Consider the following 22311-nt stretch of genomic DNA (forward strand, 5'->3'; position numbering starts at 1 on the left):
CCATATGAATATTATAAAACTACTCAAAGCAGTATCCCACCCTCTCCCCCCCTTTTTTTTTTTGACATTTTCACCCTTAAATACTTTAATTTCTTCCTTATTTGTCTAATTTTGTGATGGGTGTTAGTTATCAAGTTATTTTTGGATGATCAAGTAAAAGCAAATCTTATATTATAGTAGAAATAGAGTCTTTTACAACCAAAATGAGGATTTCCTCATTACAGCTTTATATGCCAAACCCTTCAAAAACAGAAACACAATCCACCTAGAAGGAAACCCTTTTGAAATATCTACGGCGATGGCCCATCTCTTGGTTTTGGTAATTCTTGTGAAAGAACTTGATAGTCAGTTTAAATCTCCCTAATATTATATCTGAGATCTGATGCTTTGGCTGCATTTGGTAGTCATTCAGTTTCAGAAATGACGTTTCGTGTTAAAAATATAATTTTCAGTATCAAAATGTTGATTTAAAACAAAAAAAATGGTGTTTGGTGAACCTGTTTTAGGAACGATTATCCTGTCTATATGTGCATAGACAATTAGATAACCATGAACGCAAAAAATACCAATGAAGTGAGCGGCAGGAATGGTGCTGTGCTTTCTGGTTTTTTAGGTTTGCAAAAAATACTCTCTTGATGATAGGTACCAATGAGATAACCTAAAACTAGGAACACGTAACAATTTATCTATCAATCTGATAACCCCTCCAATCAAGGTGGTTACCCTCCCAAAACACTACTTAATGCTAATGTGGCCTATGGCTTACATATATTCCAACCAAAGAGTTAGTAGCATGGTCACATGTATTATCCAAAAGTAAAGAGTTAGTGTTGGAATCAAGTACTTTCCTTTTTGGTGAACATTGAGTCAACTAAATTTAAGGTAGTAACCGAAAGTTGGTCGCTATGAATATATAGACCAGTTTCTTAGAAAAAAAAAAAAAAAACATTTGCTTAATGACAAATTAAAAGAACAAAAAAAAAGTATCTATCTTATCCAAACTTTAATTGTAAAGAGAAAGTTTTCTTTCGTCGGCAGCTAAATGATGAGACGGTCCATATGTGACTCCCATCACTCCCCACATCTCTCCTCCCCCTATTGTTCGCTGTCCATAGGCCACAATTCCCATGCATTCACCATGACTTGGGAAACTTGGTCCTAGTTTTATACAAGAGAATTACATAATATGTAAAACAGTGAGGGTAGGAGCCCACATCATTCTGAGACATCGCATGTCTCATGTGGAATGGATCAAAATCATCACATATATAGTAATAGTAGGTCACTAATACTCATTCCCATTTGCTTCGAATTTGATGGGCGTGCCTAAACTCATAGGTTAGTAACAAGCTTCCATCCATTCTCTTAAATACAAATCTCTCCACCAATACATAACAACCATATTTCTTCCACCCATCCTTCCCTCCTTCAAACTCTTCTACCCTTTCAACCTTTACTTGTTTTTCTTTCCCACCAACCCATCCCACTCTGTCTTTCTCCCATCTCATCTTCTCCGTAACTGCTGAACTCAATCCCACCTTTGATTCTCCTCCTCCTCCCCCTCCATTCACAGTACTAAACCAGATCACACCATCAGTCACTTGCGTGTGATTATGCAGATCAGCTTCATTGCCCAAGAGAAATGCTCTCTCTCTTTGAACTGAAACATCTACAGCCACAAAATTATGGTCATTGAGATTGTTCTCCCCTTCATAAATCTGTTTCCACTGTTGCTCCAGTGTGATCTCCTAAAACATCGATCTCTTCACTTGATCTTTCAACTTTCCTTCTTCTTTTATAAACATGAACGGACTATACCACTTCCCCACAACCAGAGTCTCAGAGCTCTTATTAGACAATGGGAAATCAAACTGTGGTAGCTGTGCCCGAAGGGAGTCGTTGAGATCTTGAGCTTCGCATAACTGGTAATGGCGTGGAGTTGAAGTATAAACCTCCCATCCTTTTTCTAGCTAGGAAACGTGGAGGAACCCCATCTTGAGCTACAGATCTGGCAACATAACCACTGGGACCACAACATGACATCTCCAAAGCTGTGATTTCAATCTGCTGATACACGTCCTCATGATCCAATTCTCTGGGTTTCATTTCCTTAACAGTGTTGAAGCAACAAAAAGTCTCCTCCTCATTCGAACTCACATATGCTTCCCTGCAAATTCAATTTAAAATCTTAACAGAATTTAAAGATTTAAAATATGAATATCAAACAAGGATCATTGGTACGTACCCTTTATGTCAGCCATGTGCCTTTATAACGTAGTATCGATTGGAAGATAGAGGTTGACTAAGAGCTGGAATGAAATAGACATCTTCGGTATAATGGGCACGGTTACGTCTGGATGAGGATGAGGATGAGGATGAACTCGAAAGTCTGGTCTCTTTGTGAGTTGCAACGTGTGTGTCAACTGTTGGATAAGAATTCTTAAATTTTTTAGGCAACACAAAATACCAAATACCGCTTTTTTTTTTTTTTTTCTTTTCCTAACCTTAATTTGACTTTACTTTTTCTCCGGAGATATTCATGCTTCTTTGTTGAAATAAGGGTAAATGGACTAATCACACAATCACAATCATTGGATCGATTCATTAGAGGGTTTAATCGAAAGGTCAAATTAATTCTATTGTGAGTGGCCCGAAAGTGCTCTCTTTACGTTACATGCTTGGCGACTTGTGAGTTGCACTGTCTCAACTGTTGGATAAGAATTCTTAAATTTTTTTATGCAACACAAAATACCAAACACCATTTTTTTTTTGGCTTATCAGGATTTTGAGGCCTTTGGCCTGACTTTTCCTCCGAAGAGATGCTTGCTTTTCTGAAATAAGGGTAAATGGACTAACAACACAATAATTGGATCGATAAATTAATCGAAAAATCAAATTAATTCCATTCTGAGTGGCTCTAAAAGTGCTGTCAAAATGATTCAAGACCAGCTCAATCATTTTTCGAGGCATTGGAACCCAAATCAAATAACCGTTGGACTAAGCCCTTGTGGTTAAACCAACAACCATTACCTGATATTCTAAAAAGGAATATGTTGGTGTTTTATTGATTGTATATTTACAGATTTAGAGTGTGATAGCAATTTTTTAATAATAACTTGTTAATATTGATTAAGGGAAATAGGCACACCTTAGGTCTCGACCTAACGGTTTGTAGTGCTCAATGGAGTATGGATTCATATCCTCTCAGTGTCATTAGAGGTCTAGCGTGCATCTAATGATTGGGAGGATCTGGGGTGTGCGCCCATGTGTTGGGGTGCATGTCCAGGTCCTCCCAGCCATTAGATGAGCGTTGGGCCCCTAGTGGCACTGGAGAGGATCCGGTTCTTGGAGTACAATTGCCTGGGGGTTGGTCATTGGATCAACTCCTCTCTAGTGCACCAGTGCTAGGTAATATGCACCATTTCTTTGATTTCCAAGAAGTTTTGCCTTGGGCCCCTGTTGACTTCTTTGTGGTTCGTACTATGTAATGGCCAATAGGCCCTTCAACTTGCACAAAAAATAAAAAAAGAGAATATGGTTTGCTGTTGTGGATCCTACGTTCAGACACAAGAGCACACAAAATTGCAACCTTGCCTCTCTTGAAATAAAAAATCCCATCCATGTTAATACCCTTACGTGCTCTCATTGACCCCGTGTTAATGTAGGAGCTACAAGCACACAAAATTGTAGGACTACCTCTTCTGAAATAAAAAGTCCCATCCATGTTAATACCCATACGCGCTCTCATTGGCCCCGTGTTAATGGAGGAGCTACGAGCACACAAAGTTGCAGCACTACCTCTTTTGAAATAAAAAATCTCATCCATGTTAATACCCTTATGCGCTCTCATTGGCCCCGTGTTAATGTAGGAGCTATGTAATCATGGAGCGATCTCTTACCCTATTGATTAATAGTGGTAATATGTTCATGGGAGAGGGATAGGCACACCGCTTGCATGTAGCAAGCTAGCGGATGCCATCAATGGGGGCATGTGATGGGGCATCATACAAGAGGGGTGAAAGATTATTTAAGAGAGAGAGAGAGAGAGAGAGAGAGAGAGAGAGAGAGAGAGTGGGTGCTAGCTTCTGGCATGTGGGTCGTGTTCCCAGCCTTTTCCCTATGTTCATTGTCTGACATGGTGGATTCCTCCCATCCATCTCATAATATCTCTTATATCAGTCCAAATGTCTAGCTCTTCGAACCCCATTTCCCAAAGCCCCTCGCAGTCCTTACTCGATTCCCTATGCATTTGTTTCTTGTAAGCATCTTGGAATTCCATAATCCATATTTCCCGAACAAGTATGTTATTAGAAAAAAGGGAAGATGCTTTTTGTCCAGAGTATGGCATATGCCAGCCAAAAAAATTTCGCTGTTGCCCGAGTTGTAGCCAAGTAGCTGCAACCCCATGGTAACAGCCAAGAGAATGGAATCCTATGGGTAGGTTCGAAAATACCTACCCAAGGTGAATTTTTCCACTCCTACCCCTGAGATTCCATTCCCTTGATTGGTACCAGGGATTGCAGCTACTTGGCTGCAACCTAGGCAGCAACCAAGTTTGGTTCTATGCCAACACTCCTTGAGTTTATCTCTCTCCTCCTCCAATAAAGGCAGGGATATCATTTCATGTGGGGTAGAAAAAAGATAGAAACAGTAGGCTGCGCTCCCAGACAGAAAGCCTTCTCCCAAAACTAGAAAAAATAATGCTACTCAAACGGCCTCTCCCTTTCATGGTATAAAACTATAGTCTGAGATGGATTTGTAGATACAACATAATCAGAGGAAAGTAGCTGCATAATAAAGTTTGAGAACTCAAGAATTTGGGTGGGTTGGGACCCTATGATTCTTAATGCTTCTGTTATTAAGATTCATGAACATATTATCCATCTCTCAGTTTCAGTAGTGACAACTTTGTTGACTTGGGACTGCTAAGCAGTTTATGAGGGTGAATAGATAGAAGGTAGAAGAGATTTTTGGGCTTAACTGTGCTTGGACATTTGTATTTCTATTCCTTAGGTCCTCAATACTGTTCGGCATCAACAAGAGAAGAGGGGAGAAGCTGTTATTTCCAAAGGGCAATGGACAAGTTCAACAAGTACCCTTTTATTCTGGCTTAATGGATGTGAAATGGAAAGGGGATTTGTATACCTTAAGCAATGAGCAAGTAGGTGTAGATCGTATCTGTTGCAAGTTGGAATTGTTCACCATACCATTACAAATTTTAACAATTCTTGGATATTTTATCTGATGGATTGCCTTTCCGGCCATGGTCAACCTATCAAGATGCTTTAGTTCAAAATGTTAGAACACTAGGTATAGGTTTATTAAAGTATAATAGATTTTTTTTTTTGCGAACAACGGGGGCCTTCGGCCTAACTACTCCCATGGGTTTATGCTGACCCCACAGTGGTATAGACCAAGTCATATCGGGGTTGAATGAGAACTATTGAACTTTCATCGAAAGCAATGAAGAGCACTAAATACCCCATGTGAGTGGCCCCCAAAGAGATAAAAGGAGTCTAACTCAGAACTATACGCTTCTTGAGGCGAACACTTGAAGTTGTTATGAAAGCTTTGCTTAGAAAAGTAGAGGTATATGAAAAGCTTGAACACTTTGTAAAGGCCATAGCAAGTACTAGGAAGTGAAAAGATTTAATCAAGCTTAACTTCATTATCTTGTTCAAAGCTTAATGCATAATAGAAGCAATAGAATTACTTCCATTAATGATGCATTGTTGGAGAAGTCAGAAGATAGATCTGAGCATATTTTCATTGTTCCTCCCATCTAAATTGTCGGTTCCAACTTAGAGTTAGGAGAATGCAGAGGGCAATCTAATCAATTGAAGCTTGTAAGGGGGTCTTCGGAACAAACATCTCTACCTTGGCTATTTTTTCTTTGCCATAACATATTTGAATCTTCATTTCAATCCAAATGCGAAGAAAGTCAAAGTACTCTAGTGTGCAACCTACTTACGCGTTCTTACACAACGGCTTTCACGCTAGCAGCAATCAAACTACTGCACATGCTAACATGCACGAAAAGACTTGCTTGGGAAGGTGATAGACATGGTAACCATTGTGTTTTGGAGAGTTCTGCCATGTTTTTGTCCAGCCATTGCAGCTGTATGTTAATGGTGATAAAGTTACTATTGTTGATTAAATCTTGGCACCTTTAAATACCCTTAAGAGGTTGCTCTTGGTCATTAAAATCATGTTTTTTTTTCCGGTGTTGAATCTAATTAATAATTGTTTCGGGCTATAAGTTATGATGATAAATCATATGAACTTAGTATTGTAGCCTCTCTCTCTCTATATATAAAATAGTAGCTCAATTTGGTTAAAGAACTTTGAGACAATGTGGCAGTGTTTGCCGAGAGTGGATCAGGTTCTTATATGGGATTGATTCACACACAAGGATCTTTTTTTTTTTTTTTTTACTTAGGGTGTCTGGATCTTTGACTGGACTAGTCCCTGGGGTCAGGGAAACTCTTGTGTGGTGATCGCGAGACCTCGCTTCCTGAGACGGAGTACCGTGTCCCCTCCAAATCGACTGCGCTAATCCCTTGGGGTTCATGCTCACATGTCCTATTAATAAAGTACTTTCATTTTTGGTGAACATTGAAGGAAATAAATTTAAGTTAAAAAAAAAAAATTACAATTTATTCACTCCATATTCCATACATATAATAAGCTAATGCAAACAACATAAATATAACAATTTATAAACATCACCCAAAACGAAAGGTCGAAAAAGAAACATAAAAAGTATCTATCTCATCCAGACTCATATTTCTACAGAAGAAAACTAGATAAAATGTAATGCAGTCAAAGTGGGAGCCCACATCATTTTCAATAATACTCATTCCCATTTGCTTCGAATTTCATGGGTATGCCTAAACTCATAGGTCAGTAATAAGCTTCCATCCATTCTCTTAAATACAAACCTCTCCACCAATACATAACAACCATATTTCTTCCACTCATCCGTACCCCCTTCAAACTCTTCTACCCTTTCAACCTTTACTTGTTTTTCTTTCCCACCAACCCATCCCACTCTTTCTTGCTCCCATCTCATCCTCTCCATAACTGCCGAACTCAATCCCACCTTTGATTCTCCTCCTCCTCCCCCTCGATTCACAGTACTAAACCAGATCACACCATCAGTCACTTGCGTGTGATTGTGCAGATCAGCTTCATTGCCCAAGAGAAATGCTATCTCTCTTTGAACTGAAACATCTACAGCCACAAAATTATCTCCATTGAGATTGTTCTCACCTTCATAAATCTGTTTCCACTGTTGCTCCAGTGTGATCTCGTAAAACATCGATCTCTTCATCTGATCTTTCAACTTTCCTTCTTCCTTTATAAACATGAATGGACTGTACCACTTCCCCACAACCATAATCTCAGAGCTCTTAGTAGACAATGGGAAATCAAAGTGTGGTAGCCGTGCCCGGAGAGAGTAGTTGATGCCCTGAGCTTCGCATAACTGGTAATGGCGTGGAGTTGAAGTATAAACCTCCCATCCTTTTCTAGCTAGGAAACGTGGAGGAACCCCATCTTGAGCTACAGATCTGGCAACATAACCACTAGGACCACAACATGACATCTCCAAAGCTGTGATTTCAATCTGCTGATACACGTCCTCGTGATCCAATTCTCTGGGCTTCATTTCCTTAACAGTGTTGAAACAGCAACAAGGCTCTTCCTCATTCGAACTTGCATATGCTTCCCTGCAAATTCAATCTAAAATTTTAACACAATTTCAAGAATCAAATTATGAATATCAAACAGGGTCCATTTTTGTACATACCCTTTATGTCGGCCATGTGCCTTTATAACGTAGTATCGATTGGAAGAAAGAGGTTGATTAAGAGCTGGGATGAAATAGACATCATCAGTATAAGTAACATGGTTTGGTGCTCCTGTTGTGGTGTTGTGTCCAGATGTTGTTGAGTAGCTGACAGTAAGGATCTTGTCCTGAGGGAATGGCATCTCTCGAATGTATGTATCTTTGCACAACCCAAAACAAGTGGTACCTACAGATTCTTCATCTTGAATTACAAGATAACCTGAATTTGGACCTTCAGGTGGAGGTAAGGAGAGAGAGCTGGGGATTTGCTTGTAGTGGGAGAGAGATCTTGTCACATACATTCTATTCAGTCTCTTCAAAATATCTCTTTATCTCTCGAATCTGAAAGTCTCAACCAAACCTTCTATGTTTTCCCTTTATAGTTGCATACAACCAAACATTTATAGACACGGAACAAGACGACTAAAGGGCACGTGGATTCAAGATTTCCACACAAAACAAGTGGTCTAATATTGCAGCCGGACTTGACTTCTGAGACAAGTGGAAAGTTTGGCCTTTTTACGTTACGCGCTTGACGACTTGCGCCTCATTCTATGTAAGACCCTAAATCTGAGTAAGATATGGGTACATGCCTGCAAACGGTTAAATAAGTAAATAAAACTTTAATCTATGACGATCGGGTTACTATTCATCATGAGACCCACTGCACTACTTTGATAATTCTACCGAACATACATGACAATCCATTAAATCCATGGACCAATATATGCACACCTCGATTAATCTTTGAGGAGACTAATGCAGTAATTTATCATTATAATTTTCATTTAAATTATAGATGTATAGATGGAGAATCGAACTTGAAACCGCGCGTCTATCCATACAATCCCTAATTACATAGCATTTCTTTATCCACCTATGTCGTTATGTACAAATTACAATTAATATCTGAAAATGCAATTCATATCTGTTTAGTCGGTCTTTCCTCTGTACCAAGTCACAACTGATTTGCGAGACATGAAATAGTGGTGTGAGATACGAGGATAGTTCAGTAAGATGGAACCTAACATAACCATTCATAGTAAAATAATACATATACTATTACTTTTTTCATACACGCACATAGCTCATTTGTCTAAACATGGCAAATACTCACAACCTATCCAAGTCACTTGACGCAGAAAGATTGATTCCACCTTATCCACCATTAGAAGCTCAAAATGCTGGGGAGAATTGACCTGATCCATTTAAAAAAAAATAAAAATTGGCCTGATTCTGTCTAGTCATCCAAGTGCCGTTTTATCTCATTCTCCCCCTTTCTTTCTGTCTTTTTCTTTACTATAATATACTAATAATATCTCTCTCCCTCTTTTTATTTAAAGGGTGATTTACAGCGTCATCCCCCGAGAATGTAACAATTATAAAAATAGTTTTTTTATTTTATTAAATTAGACTTAGACCCCTATCGTCAGTTACTATTATAGAATATACCTTATTTGTTGATGTCAGCAACTATATTTTATTTTAAATTTCAAAATACCCATATAAAATAGGATATATCAAAAATACCCTTCCAATAAGTTAATGTTTCTTTCACCCAAATCATAATTGTTGGATCACCAGCGATCGTTCCGAGCAACGGAAATAGCAGCGGCAGCGGCATCGGCATCGGCATCGGCATCGGCATCGGCATCGGACGGATGCATCTCGATTGAACTTGGGAACTGTGAGTTGCAGAAAAATTACTGCCCAAGTCATAAGCCCTAGAACTTATTCAATATTTGCCATGGCTTCTTCCTCCGAGCAAGAATTCGTGGCCCAATATAGAGCGAATCTCAACAGGTTCCCAAGTTCTCACAGCATATGGGACGCAAAGATCACTTCGAGGGTCGGCAAGATACTAGGGTTTCGTCTAAAATAGATTGGCGTTTCAGATGTAGAGATCGACCTTCACGAAGAGCTCTCCAGCCGGTCCATTACAGGAGGATGGTTATGCCCCTATTTGATTCGGTGAAGCGGACTGGGGTTGGCATGTCGAGGGCTGAGAAATTGGAGTCGCAGTGATCGAGGTGAGCTGATTCTTGGGTTAGGGTTTCAATTGTAGAGTATTAATTTGAGCACACAGGTAGCGATCTGGTCTGGTTTATCGGATGCACCGGTGGCCGAGCTTTGAAGTTGGTGGTCCAAGGATTAATTTTAACATCGGAGGACGAGAAGCTTCACTCCATGAATCTGCTTCTCTATATGGCTTCCATGACAGCTCTATTCTACTTCCCTTCACTTTGTACATTGAGGGCAATGTGGCTGCAATTACCTTTGAGAAGGCCAGGGAGGATCGTTTTATAGTGATTCTGCTTCTGGGGAATGCTACGGTGGCCTATTTAGGCGACATTTCTATTCCATCAATCTCAATTGCTCTCTCAAAGATTGGATACTGTATCTTGATGCTTCCTTTGCGCCTAGATTTCAGATTCAAGCAGTCAATCTAACAACAGATTTGCAGAGAATGTTTCACATTCGATTGGATAGTTCCATCGATAAAAAAAGGGTATCATCAGATCAGATAAAAAAGAAATCGCAGGGAAGAAATGTCTAAGAACAAAGAGCCGATTGTCGGGATTCCTTATTCAGCAAGGCCGGGTGGTGCAACAGCAGCAGCAGCAACAATACCAACAATATTATGTGGGACAGTTGGCGGTTCAGATGTGGGCTCCTCGTCAGCTTTGGCGTTGAAGTCGGATGTGAAGAAGGGAGGGATACCGTTGGCGGTACAGTTGGACACGAAGGTGAAGGTGAAGGTGAAGGTGAAGGTGAAGGTGAAGGTGAAAATGGGAGATGACTCTGAAAAAAGACGATGAATCTGTTTTAGTCAAAAGGGTACAATAGTCATTTCAATTCCTCACTTAACAGAGACGGATGGCATGGGGTCTGAGTCTAATTTGGTGAAAAAGAGTATATGTTTCTATAATACTGGCATTCTCCAGGGGGTGGCGCTGTAAATTATCATTATTTAAATTATTATATTTATTTATAAATAAATCCAATCGCCTCCCTTTTCTTGTACGTGACTCTTTTCTCGATTTGTTATATTAATATAGGGAAAATGACAGGTATATTAGCAGGTCACCTAAGAATTAGGTATGCTAGTGATTTTTCACCATTAGATTAAATAGATATAATCAATGCCATTGAGGAGATGTAAGTATCTGTACAATTCTACACGTAAAAATGAAGATAGAAATATTATTAAAATATATATGTTCAGATGCGTCAATTGTACAGTTATACATAACTGACATTGGTCTTGGGAACATAACACTTTATCTTTCGGAACCTAATATATTAATGTCTAATGTGCGGTGTTGGTCAGAGAAGAAGTTCCACAACCCTCTGCTAATGTGAGAGGAAGCTCACCAGAGATTATATATATTTACTGGACCTTGAAGAAGAGGTCGTCTGTCGAGTTATATCTATTTCTGTTAGAGATTCCCTCAAATGATTTCTTCTAAAATCTATGAATTACAGATGTTGGATGTGACTAAAATACCGAATGAACATCCGGGAGGAGAGGAGGTACTGGTAGAGGTAGCAGGAAAGGATACTATGAAAGAATTCGAGGATATTGGCCACAACAAGGCTTATCAGAACATGCTAGCCAAGTACTAGGTGGGCATCCTCCAAGGATTCAAGGTACAAGAAGGAGACGCTATTGCTACTGCTTCATACAAAGAATGCAAGGGCAAAGAGATGTCAACATTCGTGATCAAGGAAGATGGGTTGCCCAAATTTAAGAGCTTCATCGAGTTCTTTGTTCCGCTCATGGTCGCTTGCTTCTTCTTTGGCTATAGGTACTTGACAATGACGGCCTAGGTCTCCTATTAGATTAGACATTATTCCTCTGCAATAGGCTAAAGCCATCCTCTGTTTTTCTTTTTTTTCTTTTTCCCCCATTTTCTTTGTTTGTTGGAGTGTGAGAAGGAAGAAGCAAAAATATGTTCATCACAATCAGTAATTTTCAATAAATTATCCTATATTGATCGCAATTTCCTTCTTCTAATGCATGAAGAAGCCCACATACTTCCCTTGTTTTTGCAGCTGGATTTCATAAGAAGAGATACATGTCATAACATAACATAGTCACATTAGTAATAATTGAGCCATATAGAAAGGGAAAGACTCTTCTTCATGATTGAAGAGGCTCGTAAACTTAGCTTATAAATTTGTAGGCCTACAGAGATTATAATGCAGCCAAGTATTCCAATATCTTCCTTCAACACCACCAAGGCTACTTTTCACACTGACGTTAACCTGGCTCCAAACAACAAAGCAAGGTCAATATAGGTCGCAAAGATGTTCCATATCACTTTGTTGCAGTGGGTAGAAGAAGAAGAAAAGAGAAATGAGGAAGAGGTAGAGATAGGTGTGAGCAAAGGATGGGTCACCGAGAGTTGCAGACGAGGTTCGCCAAGAAGAAGAAGAAGAGAGAAGAACAAATGAGGAAGAGGGAGAGAGATGCGTTACTCATATCCCCTCTTTCTGGTAAAAAATCCTGTTTTTCCAGGGAAAGTTGACTGACATCCCTCTTCCCAAGGATACCGTATGTGGTTGAGGGGTATACTCTTGCCACTCTCCTAATGTATTTAAAAGTTAAAATAATATTTTTAAATTTAACGACTTAAATCAATTAAATGCAATCCAACGATCTAAGTATGCTAGCATTCCTAATTCTTAGATACCACGCTAGCATACCTATCCATTCTCCCATTAATATATATTAATGCTACTTTATTTGAATATAAATATCTACCCTCTGGAGTCTGACATCTCATTAACTTAATCCATTTAGAACATTAACTTGTCAACCACTTCAATAAATTAATAATAACCATATTCTGGGACGGGGCATTATATCTGTCAAAGATTTGAAAGGTTATCCATGAAATATCAGGATTTGTGGCGATGGACAAGGATTCTTCTCATTTTAATTAATTAATTAATTATTTATTTATTTTTAATGCAAAACAAAAGAACAAATATCATTATCTTACCATCACAAGAATAAAATTAGAGTTAGTCCTTGCCAGTACAAATGCTTTAGTTAATAAAGATTTTTTTTTTTTTTTGGATAAAGTGGAATTTATTCATAAGAACGTATACCGTGCATGGCCTCCGAATATCAAGTTTTAGGGGGTATTTGATTCGGTAAATCTTTGGGATGACATTTTTTAGAATGATAATTCTTAATTTTTGGAGTTGTTTGGTTCCATTAGGATGACCCTCATAAGTGAGCATCCTACTTCCCATGAATGACCATATTACAAAGGATGTGTTCCAAATTTGAGTTCACCTCAACACTTAAACTTATTTGAGCAACCTTTTTACCACCTAGTATAAAAGGAGAAAGCGGAAAGACGTTCTCTACGGAAGTTAATATCTCAACCCGCGAGAAACATGCACTAGCCTTAAGACAACCAAACGATTTTTTAGAAAGAAACATAATTCAGAAGAATGTCTATCAAAAGATTGACATTCATATCCGATACATACACCATGTGATTTATCGAACCAAACACCCCTTTAAGAAACCATGGAATGGATGATATCCATCAGTCATACACTTTATAGATCAGTCATTCTTGGCAACGAGTCAGTCAAACTATTTACCTCCCTTGGTATAGAAATAAGAGTACAACAAATGAGAGATATCGAAAATGAACGAAAAAACTAAAGCTGGAGGAAATGTGCACTAATCAGAAAGGTATAAGATGAGATCTTTGTTGTTGGATTCAATAATAAGGTGTTTCCAATTGTCTTCAATAGCCTGAAGAATTCCGAATTGAACAAATAAGGTTCAGGGCTCTCTAACAAAGGTTTGCCAACATGATCTCTAAAAATAACCCCTCATCCACTGTTAGCTAGAAAACATCATGTGGGAGTGATGAAGATCAACTCGCTATTGAAGAGGAGATAGTTGTGTGAGGTGTTGTGGGGACAACTATCTCTCGAGCACATGTTTAGGTCTGGCCTCAATGAGAAAATGGAGCACCTAACAACCTTTTTTCCTGTTTCTTGTGTTGGTTGTTATTTTTTAATGGAATGATAACATTGTTTGACATTTAATAAATAGATTTTTTTTTTTTTTTGGATAAAAAGTAAATTGAAAGTACATGCAAAGAACAGTTTGGTGTCCGTTGTTACCCTTTATAACATTTTAAATAGAAATCTCAACTGCCATTCAGGTCAATTAATAATTTCCCCCTCCCTTGTACTTTATTAAATTACATATGAATTCAAGAGTTTGAACGATTTACATCTCTTCTATTGAATTTTTTTAGATTCTTACACTTTAATCTAATCCATTAATGTCCGTCAAATTAGACCTGTTAAGTGATGATATCACATAATATCAGACCACTGAATGTCCAAAATGCCCTTCTTCAACCTCTAGCTTAGGCTCTGGTTGCTTCTCTGCCTCTGCCTCCGACTCAGCTCAGGCACCTCCATTTCTTCTGAAATTGGAGCCCTCATTTTTATGTTGATCAAAACCCAACTTGCATCATCCTTTGACCCGCCAAATTCATGCTCATATTATTAGGATTCCTTTGCAAATCTTGAACCATCCTCACAAAATCTGGTAGAACTTCTACAGATTTAGCTGGTTCTTTGTTACTAAAGAACCAGGTTCATTTTACTTTTTCTTCTGGTCAGTAGAGTTTTTCAAACTCGTTAATGGCAGGTGCTTGTTAAGATCTAGCCATTCAAGTCCTCTTTCTGTTCAGATTCTTCTCTCTCTCTCTCTCTCTTTCTGTCTCAGAGGGTTCTTACGGCAAGAAATTATGACCTTCCATGCCAGATCTTCTTTTCTAGTTCTAGGGCTGTAAGATTCTCCTTGTTTATTATCCCCTAGATGTTTGGGGGTTGAAGTTCTCCAGAGACGCTGTGGAGCGGTGAGGAAAGTTCTTTGTTTTGAAATTGTGTTTGGTTTGGGGCTGGATTTGACGCATTAATGGCGGCGTCTGTAAATCTTTTCCGACATTTTGATCCTTGTTACGAAAGTTATTATTATTATTATTATTATTTTCTTTCATTTTCTCCTTGCAATTTTTGCTTGAAAGAAAAGAAACCTGCAGTTTCATGAGAGTGTTTTGTGAATCCAGCCCTTGTTTCTCTTAATCCAAAGTTTTATAAAAGAGACAATCAGTTAAACTTCTTTTCTTTGTTCGTTTTAGGATAGCGATGGCATTTTGGAGTTAGATATTGAGGATTGCTTCTAAAATAAAAAAGGATCCGCCTAAGGAGGAGAAGCTTGATCTGGGTTTCGTGAAGTCCCAAAAGGATAGGAGCTCTGTTTCTCTTGTTTGCAAGGACTGATACACTGCGGAAATTCATGTGTTCATGGGTAACTGCTACTCCGCTACCATGAAGGGAAAGCCTCGTAACGGCCAACTAGGGAGCCGATTTCCGATCATGGCTTGATGTATTGCCCTTTGCATATCGTCACCTCGAGGAGCTGCGTCTTAAGAGGATGATTGTCATGGATGATGCCCCCTCCCCTCTACATATGCAAAGAGAGCGGAAGGAAAGGTTTTTTTTTTCATTAGAGAGTAACATGGTTTTTTGAAATTTCAACTAACACAGTGAGGAGGGGTGTGTATAAAAAGATCAAATATGTCACATGCATGAATTTACTACGGAAGCACAATGCTATTGTAGCCTTCGCAATTTCTCTGTCTCTGTCTCTGTCTCTCTCTCTCTCTAAAAAGTAGCTCAGTTTGGTTGAAGAATGTTGAAACCATGTGGCAGTATTTGCCTTGCCTTAGCTAATGTGTCTTAGATCAGGGCATGTGAAATGTTTGTTGCAGACATTTCTTCACCCTGCTACCTAAAAATGAATTTCCTTCACAACCCAGAGAACAGAACTGCTTAAGAATAAAATGGTAGGGAGAAACAGAGAAGAAGAAGAAGAAGATGCAGCAGGTACAAATACATTGACAGAGAACTTTGAAGTGCATGAGGAAATCCAATCATCCAAAGCCCTCTGATCTGAAATACACACCTATGCTCCTTTAAATTCGCTCTTCAAAGCCAAGAGACTTGAGGGTTTCGACTCTATAAACTAAAATGCCCTTGGTGGGACAAAACCCAAGAACCCTATTTTTTTTTCAATTCAATCTGATTCGACCCCTTAACAGAGAAACAATTCCCGAGAGAAGACACCATGGCTCCGAACCAAAAGTGGCCTACCAAGGTTCGAACGACAATCAATAACCGAAAATCCAAAACCAAAGGAGACACTGAAAACCCACTTCTCTTTTTTCAATCAAAACCAGTGCTTCTAGACTTGAACGGAGTTGTAACAAATCCAACTTCTCTTGTTTGACCAAAATGGTTTCTTCTTCTCAGGTCGCAGCGGAATATAAAACATTGAAGCGGAAAAATGTCGTGTTTGACAGTTTCAGACCTTCAGGGCGGAAAAGGGAGGCAGTGATAATAGATTTTCCTTCAAAAAGGCGGAGAAGATAATGGATCAAGTGGGATCTGAAGGATGAAAGAAAAACAGGGATGAAAAAAACAAAGGATTTTTTTCCAATGCTTTATGGATGCACTTTTTGCCTTCGAAGTTTTTGTGCACAATTTTGGGATATATATTTCCTATTTTATTTTTTCTGTTTTATTTCGTTTGTTTTGGGACAAGATAAAGATTGTCTCAAAGTCTAATACTCAATTCAGTTTCTCTTAAAATCTAGGGTTTTGCTAGCTTGTGGATTGGAGGGTCTTTAGCTCTGGAATGAGTTCTTGCCTCATAGTACTTTTTGCAACTCTTAAAAATCAAGAGACACTTTCTACCATCCTCACTGCTCAGGAAAAAAATCTTCTGTTTTTCTTATCCATGTTTTTCCTTGTTTTGCTATATGCAGAACACGACACGTGGACAACTTTAAGATTAACGCACCGGATGTAATAATCCTCACCCAATCTTGACCGTTGATCTTAAAGTTGTCTACGTGTCGTATTCTGCATATAACAAAACAAGGAAAAACAGGGATGGAAAAAACAGAAGATTTTCATCCTAAAGCATTGGATGTCGTTTTCAAAAAGGTATTATGAGTCCTGTAACTGTGCTTGAGTCGAAAGTTATGACATTTAGAAGTTGAGTTATAAAAATCTGTACTTTTGTCTTGATTCGGAGTACTTTGGCTAGTCCAACCCATCAAGGAATTCTTTAAAAACCTCCTCCACATCATATTATCTCTTGATGGTGGAGTCCATTGGCATAACCCAAAACCAGGACATGTAACAATTTATCCATTTATCCGAGAAGTCGATAACCCCTCTCATAAAGGTGATTATCCGGTTGTTACCATCCCAAACACCACTATTTGATGGTAACAAATGTGGCACAGGCGACATTAGCTAACATATATTCCAATGGTAGAATCATGTGTTATCCAAAAGTAAAGAGCAAGTGTTGGAATCAAGTACTTCCCTTTTTGATGAATATTGAATCAACTAAATTTAAGTCTGCAACCCAAAAAAAGAAAATAAGCGAAGTTTACATAATATTCACTCCATATTCCAATATTCCATAGATACAATGATCTAATGCAATCTAATGTTGTCACCAATATTAAAATGAAGAATAAAAAAAAAGGGTATCTATATCTCATATATAGTAGTAGTAGGTCACTAATACTCATTCCCATTTGCTTCGAATTTGATGGGCATGCCTAAACTCATAGGTTAGTAACAAGCTTCCATCCATTCTCTTAAACACAAACCTCTCCACCAATACATAACAACCATATTTCTTCCACCCATCCTTCCCTCCTTCAAACTCTTCTACCCTTTCAATTCTCACTTGTTTTTCATTCCCACCAACCCATCCCACTCTTTCTTGCTCCCATCTCATCCTCTCCATAACTGCCGAACTCAATCCCACCTTTGATTCTCCTCCTCTGCCCTCTCCATTTACAGTACTAAACCAGATCACACCTTCAGTCACTTGAGTGTGATTATGTAGAGCTTCATTGCCAAAGAGCAGTGCCACCTCTCTTTGAACAGAAACATCCACAGCCACAAAATTATTATGGTCATTGAGATTGTTCTCCCCTTCATAAATCTGTTTCCACTGTTGCTCCAGTGTGATCTCATAAAACATCGATCTCTTCATCTGATCTTTCAACTTTCCTTCTTCATTTATAAACATGAACGGACTGTACCACTTCCCCACAACCATAATCTCAGAGCTCTTAGTAGACAATGGGAAATCAAACTGTGGTAGCCGTGCCCGGAGAGAGTAGTTGATGCCCTGAGCTTCGCATAACTGGTAATGGCGTGGAGTTGAAGTATAAACCTTCCATCCTTTTCTCGCTAGGAACCGCGGAGGAACCCCATCTTGAGCTACAGATCTGGCAACATAACCACTAGGACCACAACATGTCATCTCCAAAGCTATGACTTCAATCTGCTGATACACATCCTTGTGATCCAATTCTCTGGGCTTCATTTCCTTAATAGTGTTGAAACAGCAACAAGTCTCTTCCTCATTCGAAGTTGCATATGCTTCCCTGCAAATTAAATCTAAAATCTTAAACACAAATTTCAAGAATTAAACTATGAATATCATGTTAGAATTTTTAGGGTTTCACAACAGATCCCAATAAGTTCCCATATAAGCCCATAAACCCAGCATATCAAACGGGATCATTGATACATACCCTTTATGTCGGCCATGTGCCTTTATAACGTAGTATCGATTGGAAGATAAAGGTTGATTAAGAGCTGGGATGAAATAGACATCATCAGTATAACGAACATGGTTCTGTGTCCCTGTTGTAGGGTTATGTCCAGACGTTGTTGAGTATTCGACAGTAAGGATCTTGTTTTGAGGGAATGGCATCTCGTGGATGTATTTATCTTTGCACAACCCAAAACAAGTGGTACCTATAGAATCTTCATCTTGAATAACAAGATAACCAGAATTCGGACCTTCAGGTGGAGGTAAAGAGAGAGAGCTGGGGAATTGCTTGTACTGGGACAGATATCTTGTCAAATACATTCTATTCTGTCTCTTCAAAATATCTCTATATCTTTATCTCTGGAATCAGCTGAAAGTCTCAACCTGCTCTGTTTTTTTTTTTTTTTCTTTGTATTTGCAACACAACCAAATATCCCCATATATATATATAAATGAACAAGAACGGGTCATGATAAGGGTACCTGGATTGATGAATTCCTCACGAAAGATGAACTGGAAAACTCTATAATTGATGCGAAGCGTAGCCGCCTTGAGTTCTGAGCCATGTGGAAAAGTTTGGTTACGTGTTTGACTGACTAGTATGCGATGTCCGGTTCAATTCTGGAAAACTCCAGACTTCCAAACCCCCATGGTTGGAGGCATTCAAAACAGAGGCAAATGTTATCGCATTGGGTGAACCTCCCGAAGATCCCATCTCTGAAAAAGTTGGAGAGCCAGGATCTGACCACTTGTTGCCAAGCCTTTGATCATTGCATTCCAATTATCTATTATCTATCATGCTCAATCCCACACTTGTCAATGTAACCATGAACCCACCTTCCTTGAGCACTTGCTTGTAGTCACCCACTTGAGATTCCATGAGACAACTGTTGCGTTTCTATTTCCTAACAAGGCATTCTATCAAACAGTCGAGTACACCGCGGCCCTTGCTATTTGCCAACCCTCTTAGCATGCAATTAAAGGTAACGAAATCTAATTCAGTACATGAGTGTTGGATTTTAAATTATTATTTAGAGGAATTATCACTCCTCTTAGTTACTCGAAATATCATGTAACCATAGGTTTTTCAAAAATTATCACTCCCCTCACCCTCCCTCTCCCCTTAATCTGAAAAATTCTATCAATCATCCCTGTTCACAAGAAAGTACCGTTAAGTGATGATATCAGCTTTACCTTATTCTTTATAATCTCTAAACTACCCCATGATGTGAGATTCCATGATTGTCCTTCTTCAAGATGATAGAACTAAATTGAAGCACACTCATATTCTTAGTTCAAGCACTCTCTGGCGTTGACATGCAATTCGTCGGGTGACGCATCTCTGACCACTTCAACCTTTTTTCTTCTTCCTTAACCATCAACCACCAGAAACCCCCTCTTCTTCTTCTTCTCTCCCCATCCTCCAACACTTCTTCTCCATTAGAATAAAGCACTTAGGAGAGACAGCCCATATCAGCTAAAAACCTCATTGAAGGAGGGGAAGAGGAGGTAGAAAAATGATTACTAAGCCAATTCCATGAGTTAACAGTGCTGCTGCTGCAAAACTGTTGCAAGGTCATGTTCATAGCTAGAGAAGAAAGAAAAAGAAAAAGAGCAGACGAGAAGGGTAGATTGATAGAGGCAGAGGCTGAAGATGAAAAAGGGCTGAAGGGAGAGTTGCAGAGGAAGGGAAAAGCTTGAAACAGAAAAAGTGTTTAATGGAAAACCACATGTCTTCTCCTCTCTTAAGAATGAGAGTTCAGTGTTCACTTCACTGCCTGATTGACCATGACCTTTATCTTACCAAACAGAGATGAGTTTGGTAAGAATACTTTAGATTTTGGTGACGAGAAATTGAAGCGGTCGGAAGAGTCGCTTAGGAAAGTTATGTACCTGAGTTGTTGGTGTCCCAACTGAATTACGATCAAATTACATCAGGGATTCCTCAAAGAACGTTGAGATCATAAACCCATGTAGATCATGTAGGGGCCAGTGGAGGTGTTTTTGAGTAGAAATTTCCATTTCCAAATCACCGTTCCAGAATTGTAAATACAATATTACAAATTCTTCATGGAATGACATGAATTAGATTGGGGATATTAGCTTTGTTGCATACCTTACATGATTGAAGGCCCTTGACAGCAGAGAGGACTCGAATCGGAGCCTAAATCCCAAATTCCCTGAGGATCCAGAGCTCAACATTGAAGGGATTGTACAAACTGAAAGTCTAAGCTTAGATCATATTTGACACAGAAGCAAGATGGGAACGATTGGTAGAATTGCAGAAAACTGGGAGGGGTTGAAGGAGAATTGCTCAGAACAAGAGAAGTGGGGCATGACGGTGCGTCCAATTGCACGAGTCACCGTTTCCTCCCACTCTTAGCCTCTGACCTGTCATTGTTATATTGCTCTAGGATTCCTCTTTTGCTTTGTAAAGAAATGACTGTCGAACACGGCCCACGGGAGTCACATCACCGGTGACTAACAAAGGAATGACGGTGAACCCGGGCAATCGTGGAAACAGAGATGCTTACCGAACTCATCTCTGTTCGCTAATTGATTTCATTTAATTTTTTTTTCTTCCTGTTGTAGTCGAGCTTCGTCGAGATGTTTGGGAGTAGTGGCAACGGTCATCTTCTCTAAAACCGGCTGTCGCTGCAACCCCATGCATTAACGCCACCGCCCTGTGCTTCTTCGAAACCCTACGCCAGGGTTGTCCAATGCGATTGGAAGTCTTTAATCGTAAGGCTGAGGTTAGATTTGTTTGAAGCACTGAGTCATAGGTTGAGATGGATTTGGGGATTTCTTATGTTGAAGATGACTAAGGGGTAATTTTTTTTTTTTTTTTTTTTTCTCTCTTTAACACCGTTAATGATTAATGAGATGGCTGATAGAATCTTTCAGATTACGAGAAGGAGACTGATATTTTTCATAAAACCTAGGGAACATGATATTTAGACCAAGTAAAGGAGATGGGGTGATAATTCCTCCGTTATTTAATTAATGGAAAATTCAAATTATCTATTGATTTCTTGTGTCTTTTTATTTCATTTGTCCTTTATATCTTCTTCTATGACCTCTCATATGTTTACCTATTGTAATTTTTTTTTTTTTTTGTGATGAAATTCTCAATAACCTTTCATGTATTTTCAAAGGACACTTAGGTGCCGTTTGATAACACTCTGGGAGAATGTTTCTGGTGTTCTTCTATTCTGCGGGAATGTAAATAGAACAGAAATATGTTTGGCACGTCCGGTTCATTTTTGTATTCCCCCGGAATGAACCAATGAAAAAGAATGAGTAAAGAATACATTGCAAGAGTACCAAAAAGTTGCTTTTCTATTCTTTTAGAAACTTAAAAGAACAAAACTATTCAAAACCCCCACAATCCCTTTTCTCCATGTCACGATCAAAAACCCCCAAAATCCTAAGGAAAACTTGCAATAGGTTTTCACTCTCTCGGTCGCGGCTTCCCTGCAACTGTCGCCGCTTCCCTGCAACGGTCGCCGCTTCCCTACAACAGTCGCAGCTTCCCTGCAACGGTCTCTCCTCTCGGTCGCCACTGCCCTCTCTCTCCTTCGCCGCTTCCCTGTCTCTCTCTCTCTGTCGCAGGTTGGTCGCAGGTCAGTCGCCGCTTCCCTGTATCTCTCTCTCGGTCGCAAGTCGGTCGCAGGTTGGTCGTCGGTCGCCGGTCGGTCGTCGGTCGCCGGTCGGTCGTCGGTCGCCGCTTCCTTGCCTCTCATGATCGTCGCTTCCCTGCAAC

General features: G+C 39.3%; 2 protein-coding genes and 1 pseudogene across 3 annotated transcripts; all 3 read right to left on the reverse strand.

Annotated features, from left to right (window-relative positions):
- Positions 1–936: 936 nt before the first annotated feature.
- On the reverse strand, positions 937–5265 carry LOC122077946 (annotated as a pseudogene).
- A 1450-nt stretch (positions 5266–6715) lies between these two features.
- Positions 6716–8228, reverse strand: LOC122079086. Its single transcript, XM_042645330.1, has 2 exons — positions 7811–8228; positions 6716–7730 (listed from the first exon to the last, which is right to left on the reverse strand). The coding sequence occupies exons 1-2, from the start codon at positions 8149–8151 to the stop codon at positions 6857–6859; spliced, it is 1215 nt and encodes a 404-aa protein (XP_042501264.1). The 5' UTR covers positions 8152–8228; the 3' UTR covers positions 6716–6856.
- Positions 8229–17348: 9120 nt separating this feature from the next.
- LOC122078250 lies at positions 17349–21405 on the reverse strand. Of its 2 annotated transcripts, none has more exons than XM_042644155.1 (2): positions 20665–21405; positions 17349–18378 (listed from the first exon to the last, which is right to left on the reverse strand). In XM_042644155.1, the coding sequence occupies exons 1-2, from the start codon at positions 20748–20750 to the stop codon at positions 17505–17507; spliced, it is 960 nt and encodes a 319-aa protein (XP_042500089.1). In that variant the 5' UTR covers positions 20751–21405; the 3' UTR covers positions 17349–17504. The 2 variants fall into 2 exon arrangements, with proteins under 2 accessions (XP_042500089.1, XP_042500088.1); XM_042644154.1 differs by lacking the exon at positions 20665–21405 and adding an exon at positions 18529–20651.
- Positions 21406–22311: the final 906 nt, after the last annotated feature.

This window comes from Macadamia integrifolia, chromosome 5 (genome assembly GCF_013358625.1).
Source record: "Macadamia integrifolia cultivar HAES 741 chromosome 5, SCU_Mint_v3, whole genome shotgun sequence".
In the NCBI taxonomy this organism is placed as follows: domain Eukaryota; kingdom Viridiplantae; phylum Streptophyta; class Magnoliopsida; order Proteales; family Proteaceae; genus Macadamia; species Macadamia integrifolia.

What these genes read in the sequence shown, in the direction of transcription:
- LOC122078250 (XM_042644154.1), bottom strand. Translation starts at nt 18,869, where the DNA reads ATGTATTTGACAAGATATCTGTCCCAGTACAAGCAATTCCCCAGCTCT. An exon ending in GCACATGGCCGACATAAAGG is followed by an intron (nt 18,379 to 18,528) that starts GTATGTATCAAT and finishes TTTAATTTGCAG; the next exon opens with GGAAGCATATGCAACTTCGA.
- LOC122079086 (XM_042645330.1), bottom strand. Translation starts at nt 8,151, where the DNA reads ATGTATGTGACAAGATCTCTCTCCCACTACAAGCAAATCCCCAGCTCT. An exon ending in GCACATGGCCGACATAAAGG is followed by an intron (nt 7,731 to 7,810) that starts GTATGTACAAAA and finishes TTGAATTTGCAG; the next exon opens with GGAAGCATATGCAAGTTCGA.